The following is a 12,989-nucleotide window of genomic DNA, read 5'->3' on the forward strand; positions in this document are numbered from 1 at the left end:
AAATCACTACAATAAATTAACACACCAGTTCAGCATATTAGAAAGGGTCATAGGATATGTTGTATATACAGTGTATGCTTAAGGCACAAAAGCCATGATGATGATGATGATGATGATGATGATAATAACAACAATAACAATAATGTTGGAAGGGAACTTGGAGATCATCTAGTCCATCCTCCTGCTCAGGCAGGAAACCCTATACCATTTCAGACAAGTGGCTGTCCAGTCTCTTCTTAAAAACTTCCAGTGTTTTAGATATTTTGATTATTAAATTTTGCATATATTGGCTGAATCCAGGCAATCTATTAAGCTATAATGTGCTTTGTTCAGTTCTGAATTGTGTAATGCATGCATCTAGACAGTTATGAGATACTTAACTTAATAATACTTTGCTGAAGATACAACTATTGGTTAGGCTTAAGCATCACATTAAGCTAGAGTCCATGGTTAATAACCACAATGGCTAAATTTACTTGATAATCTAAGCCAAACCAAACAAACCACATTATATCTTAAAATTGTTTGCAAACTCAAGTCTAATGTATTACATCAGATTAATTTGGAATTCTGGGAGTTTATATTTACATCATCAATACAGAGAGTGTATTAAATAGGAATCAAGGGAATTCAAGCCGATAAAACCACAGCTGACTTGAAATCTCTACAAAGAGAGATGCTAGGTCAAGTATTATTATTTCAGGCATAATCAAAACATGAAACATATTTCCATACCAAAGATTGTAAGTTGTATTTCTTTAAGTCACTCTGAAATCTATTTTAAGAAGATAAATGGCATGAAAATATGGTACATACATATGTACATCAAATTAAAGGATAGGAGTGAGATTCATTACAATGCAGACCCCAGCAGTACAAATATTAATTTCCTAAGATATACTCAGACAACAATTCCTAGTTTAAGTTTTTAAAATGGTAGTAAACAATATACTAATAAGGTGACATATTACATAGTACACAAAATTGTTCTATAAATTGATAGGTGTTGGAACAGTTGATTTTTCCTACATAATATGAGACAAACATTATTAAAAATCTGAATAAATAAAATAAAAAATAAAGTTATTTTTTCACATTCCATGTGGGTATTTTTAATAACAGAAAGTCTGGAGAAATGAAGAAAGTTCTTCAGTATTATAATTGTAAAATGTTTTGGAAAACTTGAACTATAAAATAGAATCAAGATTTCTCCACAGCTCACAGTACTTTCCAGCCTATCTTAGCAAATGCTAAATTTTTCTTCTTTATCTTACTTTTCTTTTTCTTTCTTTGCTCTTTTTATTCTTTTTTTCTATTTGTGTTCCTCTCTCTGAATTTAGTTTAAATTACTATTGTAATTTAAATATTTTAAAATAAAAAAGTAGATGCAATTTACCATAATATAAACCTCACTGTAAAGGTAAATATATTATATATCCCATTCTTAAATCAACTGCTGACTAGAGTTCTGCACACTTTTCATTTTCCTTTTGGATTAACCTCTCTAGACCATGGTGGCTCAGGAATTCTGGGAATTGAAGTCCACAAGTTGTAAAGTTGCAAAGATTGGAGACTCCTCCTCTAGACCCAGTACTTTGCTTATTTCCAGCATAGTCCTAGGAAGGAGGCAATGAAAAACACCGCCAAGGAAATTGCAGAGGCCTTTCCAGGCGGTCAACACTGAAATGAAGGCACCAAAAGTACTTCTTTATAGTGCCCCTGTATACATTTATTGTTACAACTATTTCCTATAGGAATTATGAGAGTTTCAAACTACACAAGAGTTGTTCTAATAGCACAAAGTTCTAGTATAACATCCATTTCTAAAAAGTATTAAAACAGATTTTACTTGGATTCACGCAATATGATGAAGTGTAAACTATGATTAAGTAACCAGCCAAAACATGTTGGAGCATGTTGACTGAACCAGACCATCGGGATAAGACATAATTGTTGCTTGCTTCTTTTGGCTTAGCATGCATGAATACTGACAGCATTGACTGTTAACTATAGTTAACTATAGTTCTGCCTGTGGGCCAAACACAGTCTTTTTATGGGAATGGTCATAATGAAGCAAGAAACAGTCTGCCAATATTACAGCCAGACAACTAAGGCCTCCAACATAAAGGTTGTAATACAGTTAAAGAAGCCCTTAATTTATCAGTTTCTTAGTAACTTGCAACTTTAACCTACAGAGACAGAAATTAATGGCAATTCAGTAGCAGGTGAGTTAAGGAATCCCTTGATAAATTGTACTGAACATTATAACAACCTTCCTTCTCCCCTCCAGCAATTATGTTAATTACACAGGGCCATAACATCATGGTTGCAACCCAGTGCCACTAGCTGGAACAATACATGCAAAGTACCAGTGTTTTGAAAGTCATCTGATTTGGGGTGACTAGTGACTAAGAGAAGAAAGCTCCATGTGATCAAATGTCAAGTCACTAGTCCATAGGCAACGTCTGCCAGAAAAGCCCCGTTTAAGAAAAGCTAGGGAACCGAGGGAAGGGAAGGAAAGCTGTTTCCACCTGCTAGGGGGAGGGGTGGCCTCAGTCACCCGGGATTCAAGACTAGCCCGGGGCTTGTTTAGGTGCGTAAAATGCAAGTCAGGGTTGCGGAGGAGGGGAAGCGCCCTTTTCTTTTCTGGCTGATGTCTTTCAAAAGTTTGGGGGGGGGAGGAAGTGCACCGAGAAGAGACGAAGAGGAGGGGGCGGGTATCTAATACACAGCCCTGGAGTGCGTCAGGGCCCGGCGCGCAAGCATATCACTCCCTCCCCCCATAACTCGACGCTACGAAATCTCTCAGGGTCCGCAACAGCCTTGCAAGGAACTCCGCTCTGAAGCTGGCAGGCGCCTCCTCCTCCCCCTCCTTCTCCTTCAACCCACCTAGCCTGCTTTCCCTTCCCCCTCTCAGGTGGTCGCCAGGCAAACTTCTTCCCCGGACCAGGTGTGTGCGACGGGCACGAGCGAAGCCCCGAGCTTACCTCCTTCTGCTTGGGGTCTTGAGGATAGACGTCGGGCGGCCCCAAACGGGACCGTTTGAGAGGTCTCTGCTCATAGCTCAGGAGCCCGAAGGCGGCCATGATCTCTCATGTTAGCCGGCGAAATGAATGAGAGAGAAAGAGAGAGAGAGAGAGGAGTTGGAGATGGAGCAGCCTCTGAGCACCAGGGAGCAGCACTTGGCTGGCAGACAGACTCCCCCCCCCCCGGGTCTGTGGGAGACATACATAGATACGTACGCGGGGAGACCAAAGGGCGGCTTAGGATGCGGCAGGATTGCAACCCAATCCGCCCACAGAGGCAAATGTCACACCCCCACACGCGCAGACAAACATCACTGGAGAGCTGAGCGACGTCGAGGTTGGCGTTGGGTGACAAAAAGCACCAAGCGCCGGGGTGAAAATGGATAGAGAGGCCAGGGAGAAAAGACCCTTGCACCCGCCCCTCCCAGAAGAGACGAGTCCTTCCTTCCCAATAATTGCAGGATTTGTTCCTTCTCTTGCCCTAGGCCAAATTTCACAGAGAGAATTTTAAAGGCTTTTTTAAAAAAACAATAACATGGATGTAGTTCCCATGACAGCAGACACCACTCACTGCCTTTGCCCCAGTAGCGCATGAGGTTTCAAAGTCACAAGTTCAAATGTCCTCCACACAAGATCAGGTACCTCAGATCTAAAGTAGGTTATGAAACCCAGTTTCATGCCCAGTATTGCTAGTGTGGACTAAGTGAAATCCCACTTCTCCTATAAACTGGCATGAGAGAGTAAAATCAATCTATCTGATCTTGACTATGACTTGGCTTAAGCAGGATATGTCAACCCTATCGGTTCCTTAATTAAATGCATTGACTGGTGGAATGTGTTAGCATGTGTTGCTTTTGTACTTGCATGACAAATTAGCATTGCTTTTTTTTCTACGCTGGAAGATTGTGAAGAGAAACTACTTAATGGAAATACAAAAGGTGCTACAAAGTATTTAAGGAATATTACGTAAACTATGTTCATCAGTTCTGAATATTTACTTACAGAAGTTCCAGTGAGATCTAACTGTGTAATCTGTATCTGCTACATCAGTGCAACAAAAATATATGATGCAATCAAATAGTTAATCAATGCCCAGGACACAGGAGATCCTAAATAAAAGATTTGTTCTCTTGACAACCTAACCAGCCACTCCAACAGATTGCAACTGCCTTGGCTAGTGGCTCTTAACAGCAGCACAAGAAATGTAGCATCCTCCATGGCACCATCAAGCTTGCAAAGCTTTCATCATTGTTCACACTGACTTCCCAGAGAACAGGCATAGATCAGCCAGAACTGAGAAAGGAAGCGGCATAAGGGTGATCTCCATCTTTGTGCCCCTTTGTTTGTAATGCCTAGCCATACCCAAAAGCACCAATTTGCAGAAGGCATATTTAGGGCTTTGCACTCTCTGAATCTCCAAAATGTCACTAAATTTAGTTTATTATCCTTACATTTGTTTAATTTATGGTAAAAGTGCCTAGTTAAGTTTGAATAGCTCTGGATATCACCTATAGTCTCAAATGTTCTTAGAAAATAAAAATAAAGCCTGAACTCCCCCCCCCAAAAAAAAAAAGACAAAGGAAAAATGAGATGACATTCCTGAGAATTTAAGGAGAAAGAATCTCACCAGTGTGTGTTTTGGTAAAAGGGTAGTTAAGTATTGGAAAGACCTTTCACAAGGTATCCACTATGTGAGAGCAGATGCCAAATGTGTATTTGTGTGCTCATTTAATCATCTATTTTAGGTTGCCCAATTTTAAAACAACTCTGGGCAGGTTCATGATTAAGAGAAACCAAAAGGAAAGCAACACCATATAAAAAGAAAAACAGTCACTCCAGGGAAACAAACAAACAGTCCCTTCAAATATCCCAGGTCTCAAAGCCTGAGGAAAGGACCAAGTTTTTAGAGTTTGCTTGAAGGCAAGTAGGTTATTGGCCTACCCCCCCCCCAAATTTAGAAGCTGTTCAGCCCCTATCTATAATGCCCACAATAGAAAACCCAGAAAACTTATGTATTTTCCTGTAGCCTAAATGATAAATCATCAGCTGGGCCATGGGTAAAAGACTACTGCTTCCTGGCCATAAAGATAGTTGAAGAAGTAACTGTTTTTAGAACAAGTGCAACAAAAGATGGAAAGTCCTCCACCCCAATCTTTTCAGTAATTCTCTCTTACAACTAAAAAGGGGTTCCCCCCCCACATTCATCCATTCTACTTTTCTATTATTATTCTTTCCATTGCACCATAGGGCGATAGAACCCAAATCTTCATCAGTGGGATACACTTTTGGATATATTGTTTCTGTTTCTGGCTGATATGTTTTGGGAAGAAATTCAGACAAATTAGAGCAAGTTCAGAGAAGGACAATGAATGTGATCAAATGATCAACGAAAACTCAGCATGGTTAAGCCGTGACAAGAGAAGATATTTGAAAAAGTATCTTCTCTGCTATTTTAAACTACAGGACATGAAATAAACAGGCTAAGAACAGACAGAAGAGACTGAAATGGTGGGTACCTTTATGACCAAGAATCAGCAGAAAAAGGAAGAAGCAGTAAGAAATATGCCTCAGACTAACACTTGATAGACGTAAAAGGCTTGGAAAAGATATTCAAATGTTAGGAATCATCTATACAAAGATCATGATCATGCATGGTACTCCCTGTGACATAGAAGATGAAAGTTGGACTCAGAAGCAGCAGATAAGAATATTGACACTTTTGAACTTTGATGCTGGAGAAGATTCCTCAGAAAGCCATGGACAGCCAAGAAATGATATGATGATGTTACCTAGTTTGAATAATGAACCTTCTGAAAGAAAATAACCAAGTTCAGAGAGCACCAAGGGCCCCTCAAAGAATGATCATCAAACAAATCAATCTAGAGTTCTCACTCAAGGCACAAATGACAAGGCTTAAATTATCCTACACATTATGCAAAGATCTAGCATACTCTAATGCTGAGAAAAATGGAAGGAAAGAGAAGAGGATGACCAGCAACAAGGAAGATGGATTCAGTTATAATGGCAGCAGGTGCTCCATCAAAAGACTTAAAAGATCAGGTTAGTGTCATATTGTCACAGAGAAAATCTATCTGTGATTGCTAAGAGTAGACAATTATTTGATAGCACATAATTAAATGAAAAGGAAGAGAGGTTCAACAATAAAGTCAGTCATCCAAAGAGCTGGTCATTGTTCTTTTTTTGGATTCATATTCCTTATTTGCTGGATAGCACAATTTAAAAAAAAAATCTCTCCCTACTTGCTCACAAATTTACAATGTAAATGAGCAAAGTGACCTACACATAGTTTATACCATGAAGGTTACAAAGAGCAACATGTGATACTGCATGCATCAGTTATGTAAGTTTTGTAATTTGCTTCAGTTGTATGTGCAACTGACACATTGCATAATTTGTCTCATTATGCACACTGTTGTTAATTGCGAAGTCGTGTCCGACCCATCGCGACCCCATGGACAACGTTCCTCCAGGTCTTCCTGTCCTCTACCATCTTCTGGAGTCCATTTAAGTTCTCACCTACTGCTTCAGTGACTCCATCCAGCCATCTCATTCTCTGTCGTCCCCTTCTTCTATTGCCCTCAATCTTTCCCAGCATTAGGCCCTTCTCCAGTGAGTCCTTCCTTCTCATTAGGCGGCCAAAGTATTTGAGTTTCAACTTCAGGATCTGGCCTTCTAAAGAGCAGTCGGGGTTGATCTCTTCTAGGACTGACCGGTTTGAACGCCTTGCAGTCCAAGGGCCTCACAGGAGTCTTCTCCAGCACCATAGTTCAAAGGCCTCAATTCTTTGGCGCTCAGCCTTTCTTATGGTCCAACTTTCACAGCCGTACATTGCAACTGGGAAAACCATGGCCTGGACTATACGCACTTTTGTTGGCAGGGTGATGTCTCTGCTTTTTAGAATGCTGTTTATATTTGCCATAGCTTTCCTCCCCAGGAGCAAGCGTCTTTTAATTTCTTGGCTGCAGTCCCCATCTGAGGTGATCTTTGAGCCCAGAAAAATAAAATCTGTCACTACCTCATTTCTTCCCCATCTATTTGCCAGGAATTGAGAGGGCTGGATGCCATGATTTTGGTTTTCTTAATGTTGAGTTTTAAGCCAACTTTTGCACTCTCCTTCTTCACCCGCATCAAGAGGCTCTTTAGTTCCTCTTCACTTTCTGCCATTAGAGTGGTATCATCTGCATATCTTAGGTTGATTACGCACACTACAATCTCATAATTCTGCGAGATGTCTATGGCTTTTACAGATGCACCTACCATAGATATATAGACCATAAATGAGATCTCCTTTTCTCTCCTTATACTCTTTCTACCTACACAGGTATAGGTCTAAATAAGTGATCCACATCTGAACAACCAACCATGTTCTTCTTGGATCAGGGTTATTATCTGGCTAATATTTAAGAAAATTGAAATCCAATGTAGCTGAAAGGCTTTAATCATGAGAAGGCTGGTCTACATATAACCTGTAAATTGAGCTAATTAATAGGATGCTATCAATCACAAATATTGTTATTTTGAAAAATCCCTGATACAATCTTATTATGATCCAAATCAGAAAATGTCTACTTATTGATTAGGCAGAAATATACTCCCAATCTGTGCTTAGCTTCTTGCATGTCAGTTCCTGCTTTCAGGTGATCCCTCTCAGCCAATTGTTATATAGACATTTGAACTGAATAACTATGTAGTCCTCATAGAATTTAAACATTAATAATCCAAAAATCCCATTGAGGAAAACTGTAGTTCTGGGTCATAAAATGCCAACATTCCTGTTGCAAGGACTCCATCAGGTAGTCAGAATCAATGATCCTGAGACTAGACTTCATTATTACTATTCCAACGCATAGGTGCCAACAGCTTGAGGGTCACAGATCCAGAAAATAAAAGTGTGATTTAAACTTTGTTTTTGGTTTATATATGGTTTGCATTTTACAGTGTTGGTTCTCCATCAACAACATTTCTAGGGTCTGTAATAAAACTAGATGATCAGGAACTATGTCCTTGAATCTCTGCCTGTGAAACCTCTATTACCAGCTTTGGTCCATATAAGAAGCCTAACAATGCCTGAAATAATTTTACACCAGAAACATAGGCTGCAAAAAAATTCCCTCTCAATTTATGCTTGTCAGTTACTCAAAAAAAGAATGAGATAAAATGATCATATTGCTGGCCACACCAAACACTGCTGCCACAAAATATATCAAATCCCATGTCTGAATTGTTGTTTGCCTTTTCTTATTATGCTTAGTCACACAATCAACCAGATATTTAAACCGGATTTGGCATTTTCATCCATCTGTTCAGTCCAAGGACCTGAGATAGGCAGACTTTGTTGCTTGAGAATATTAAGAGTGTATTACTATAATTATTTCAGAATCAAGGAGTAACAGTACAAAAATTAAAAATAATCACTCAAATCTTTGACTTATATTTTTGTAAATTCAGATGCCAGTCAGGAAGCTAGAAGTGATCCATATAACGTAATTATAATGAACAAAAGTAGGGAAGCATATATACAGTTAATACAGGTGAAATATTTAATACAAGTAAAAATATATTTAATTTGCTTGTATTCCACTTAATACACCAATAAATAAAGCAATAATTTACCTATTTTGATCATTATATTTCTATATTTTATTTTATTTGAATTATTTCCTTGATCCTGCTGTCCAGGTATATTGCCACATCTACAAAAATTACTCTGTTATATCTGGTGTCTTTTATTCTAGATGGCAATCAGCTTGTATGCAAAAGTCCCAAAACTTAACATCCTCATCTCAACTATTTTCTTAATTTTGTCATCATACTACATTTAAGAATCTCAGAAATTATAGTTTTCCATAGATGCCAATGGAATAAAGTGACTACTCTGTCGTAATATCATTTATCACCAGGCTGAGCAATTTTGCAGCATCTACTAAATATGTGATTTGTTTTCATCTTTTTCTTTACAACTTCTGCTATGTTGCTTGGTATGAAAAGTAAGGTCCCGCACCTATGCAGGAAAACGAAATGCACAGGTATAGAATAGGCAGTAACTAAGTCAACAGCAGTGACTGCGAGAGAGAACTAGATGTCCTAGTGGACCACCACCCAGTGAGGCAGATTACTAACACTAACCCTCTCACAGCTTCTTCCTGACCATCCACAGATTAATTTGAATACACATTACAAGGGCACCATTTTGAAATTAGTTTTCTGTGCCAGCATCCATTTTTATAGCTATTTTAAAGTAACACAGAAAGCAGCAACTTTCTGTGAATGTACAATCTTGCAAAAGACCACTTCAGTTCTTCTCAGCCCATAACTGACACTGGGACTGAAACTGATAAAAGCATGTTGCCTTGGGAAAAGCAAACACCAGCCATTTAATTATAATTAAAAATAAATCTCTTTAGGATACAGAAGTCTTGAAATTACACAAGGTGGTACCCGTAATTCACATTCCAGATAGACTCAAGAAATCAAGCATCAAGATACCCAGTAAGATGAGAAAATGGCATGTCCACCAGAACAAACACCTTGATCCCACACCTCACAAACTTTACTATAAATATCACCACTCTCGGACCTCCCATTTGATAGTTACCTCAATTGCTGTAATCTATGCTGTGTTACAGAGGTGTCAAACGGACAGCTCATAGGCCGGATGCGTCACGTGCCAGGCCCATTCCTTAAAGGCAAAAAACATCACGATACATCACAATATGTCATGTGACACAATTGAGTTTGACACCCGTACTGTAGAATAAACTACCATCCTTGTCCAATGCATTTCTTTCATAACCTGGCTTGGAACCAGACCAGAATTTTCTTCTGATATTGTATTAGCATTTTAATGCTTTACCTTCAACTATATCTAGTTTGTACCTCTTCTGCGAACTTGAAGGCCACTCAAGCATGCTAGGAGCCAAGAGATTAAATAGAAATTTAAGCCTCTGTAAAGTTTGTGCTGTGGATTTTTCTCTTTAAAAACTTTTCAAAATTTAAAAAAAAACAGGGAAAAGATCAGTTTTGCAATTCCACCAATTCTTAGAAATTCTACTGGTGGTAGATTGCATATGGTCCTTAATCTTTGTACATCTTTTAAAGATTATCATAATCTTTGTAGCACAAAAGAATATGCTTTTAAAATCTTTATATTTTACAAACAGAAATTCAGGAAGGAATGGGAATATTTTACTGGTAGTGACCAAAACTGTACTTAATCTAAAAAACCATGTATGCAAATGGTCACAGAAAAAGCTCACATCAGTTTATATTTTATGTTAATAATATGACTAGATATAAGCAAATCAGTTATAATCTCCTTTCTTCTATAGATTCTTCTATGGCTGCATTATAGATTTACATCTCTTTTTAAAAAAAATAATTATATTCTTTCATAATGAAAGGCAATAATATATTAATAATAAAATTCATTATATAAAAATAATGCCTGTTCTTGATGATGGAGCTTAATTTGGAACAATAGATAAAATATATTATAAGATTATATTGAAATACAGCTAAAAACTTGATTTAGGAAAGCAATTACTGTTGATGAAGTATAGCTTTTGAATTTAGAGCTCTATGAAATCTTCTCACCTGACAGATTACATAAATATTCATTTAGCTTTTTAATTAGTACATTCAATCTCTGAATGGGTTGCCTACTGTGCCTATACAGAGTTTCAGTCACTTGAATGCTGGGTTGACTAATTCTCCAGTGGGGATTATAGCATTTTATATTTCAATAGAACATCTCCATTTTAGGGCAATTAAAAAATCCCATTATCATCAGTTTTTATTTTATTACTCTTTTTTACTTCTACCATTTCCACACACTTGTGTGCATGCAGATAGTCAATTTTCTTAATCCAAACAATTCTAAGGTTTTAACACAAAGACTTAATTCTCCAGAGCCAATTTTTATTACTAAATCTGGGCTTCAAAACTAATAAAATACCATTATGGGACTGTATTCATTTCTTTCCACACATACACAGAATTACATGTGTCATAAGCTTTAGGTGGAATTTCTTATGACAGAAGGAAATGCCATTTTATATTGTGAAATCAACTAAGCATGTTGGTTAAATGTTTGGTTAAATGGGGAAATGGTCAGTTTATTTCATGGGAAAGAAACAATGTTTCTCACTTCATGGAAATGTCAAATGTCAGTAGATTATGACACTTGCTTTTTGTATTGAGGAAACAAATTATGCTTCATTCCTAGTGACTTCATGCATACTTTCATGTTGTTTTCTTAATTAAAGAACCAGATTTGGTTACAAGATCAAATAAGATGGGCTTTTCAAGTTCCCAGTCTAACCCACAGCTCTGACCAACACTCCCATTCTCTCACTTCATTGTGCATCCCCCTCCTCACCACCATTGCTTGTCAGCTGCTATTTAGGGTGACCCTGGTTTCAAACAAGAGGTCAACTCAGATACCTGATGGATACTTACGCCTGAAGAGCTCTCCTCCTTTTAAATCTGAATGCCCCTGGTGCTCAGGAACAGAAGAAGGGGGTGCCCTTATTAGTCTAAAGTGGCCAATCGATTAACCCCATTCTTGAGGGATCACTTGACTACCCTACCAACGGAATCGTTGCTGAAGGTCATAGGACGGCATACAAAAAAGGAAAAACACTACTATAATACTACTACATTGAAATAAGAATTCTGGTGTAGGATAGGGAATCACATGAAGATAATATTATGAGGAAATAACAGAAAACAATGATTACTGAGACATGTGAATAGGCCAGATTTAGATTCAAGTTGTGAAAGGCTGCATCTTCTCTTTGTGGTGCTTTTGAAATGCTAGCCTGGAAATTAAAGATAAATTTATGCTTTCTATTCTATCAGTTGAAAAGATTGATGTGAAATTAAGTCTTAGAAATGCATTAACATGTTAACGTGAACTAGATACCATCAGCATTTTAAAAAGAAAATTTAGAGAAATAAATCCTTTGCTGGAACATAGGATGGACAGTCACTGTATTCAGCCTAATTTCTCTACTATGTGTTATAAGCTTTATAGCTCCAAATGTGACAGAATTTCTTCATAAAAATTTCCTCTATACCTGTCACCACTAAGGGGCAAAAATCTACATGTACATTATAGCATTCAAGATATTAGTCAGTTATTTGGGGAAAAAGAAGCAAACATCTGGAATCAGCCTATTATTCTTAACAGCCCTGAACATATAAACATAATTGTTGGTATGAATAACCTGCGTAGAGGTCAAGACTGTGTATAAGTAGAATTGGTGCAAGTCCTCTTCCCACTTCTTACAATATGTATGAAGAAAGAACAAGGCAGAAAATTACACATGGAAAGATAATTACATGTGCATAAATTAATTAAGAGTGCCATGGTTGAATTATTCAAGAAAGAGAGAATGAAAGAAAGAACCCATAGTAATATGTTGCTTGGTACTACAACATGCTTAAACATTAGAGATGATTTGGCCTGCTTGGAATTCAGAAAACTGTTCTACAAATGCCAGATTTTACATAAATCCATTTCAAAACACCATTAAAGAACAGGTATGTGCTATATACAATGTTCTACCTACTATTCTACTCTGCTGCATTTCCAGTGAGATTTATAATGAATAAGTAAGATGTGTATCTAAAAGCTACAAGCTTTGAGTTCAATTAATTCATTCAACTGCACAACTGAAAAATAGTTAAATCATCACTGTGGGATTAGGGGATAATAAACAATTCCATTTACAAATCAGCAGAACTAGAATATTTAGATGTACACCGATTTAACTATGAAATTGCTTAACTAGAAAAGTTGTTTGAATTTGGATAGATGGTAACAAAGAAAGTGTTTTACATCTCTTTTCTGGCACCTAGATGTCATCTGGAATTTTGCAGATGACCCTTGTTTGAAAGAAAGCACTCATCCAGTAGAATAGCTTTGTGACAAGTAGTAAA

General features: G+C 37.5%; 1 protein-coding gene across 7 annotated transcripts in view; it reads right to left on the reverse strand.

The window, feature by feature from the left end:
- MED12L (mediator complex subunit 12L) overlaps positions 1 to 3,408 on the reverse strand; it is a 167,569-nt gene extending 164,161 nt beyond the window's left edge. For 3 of the 7 annotated variants that reach the window (XM_039357964.1, XM_039357961.1, XM_039357960.1), the window contains exon 1: positions 2,988 to 3,407. In XM_039357964.1, the coding sequence (XP_039213898.1) occupies positions 2,988 to 3,086 (99 nt within the window). In that variant the 5' untranslated portion in view covers positions 3,087 to 3,407. Of the gene's footprint in view, positions 1 to 2,987 lie in introns of all 7 variants that reach the window. The other 4 variants (XM_039357966.1, XM_039357965.1, XM_039357962.1 and 1 more) reach the window with 2 other exon arrangements.
- Positions 3,409 to 12,989: the final 9,581 nt, after the last annotated feature.

The sequence above is a fragment of the Crotalus tigris genome, unplaced genomic scaffold (assembly GCF_016545835.1).
Source record: "Crotalus tigris isolate CLP2741 ecotype Arizona unplaced genomic scaffold, ASM1654583v1 scf7180000018970.2248101, whole genome shotgun sequence".
Taxonomy (NCBI): domain Eukaryota; kingdom Metazoa; phylum Chordata; class Lepidosauria; order Squamata; family Viperidae; genus Crotalus; species Crotalus tigris.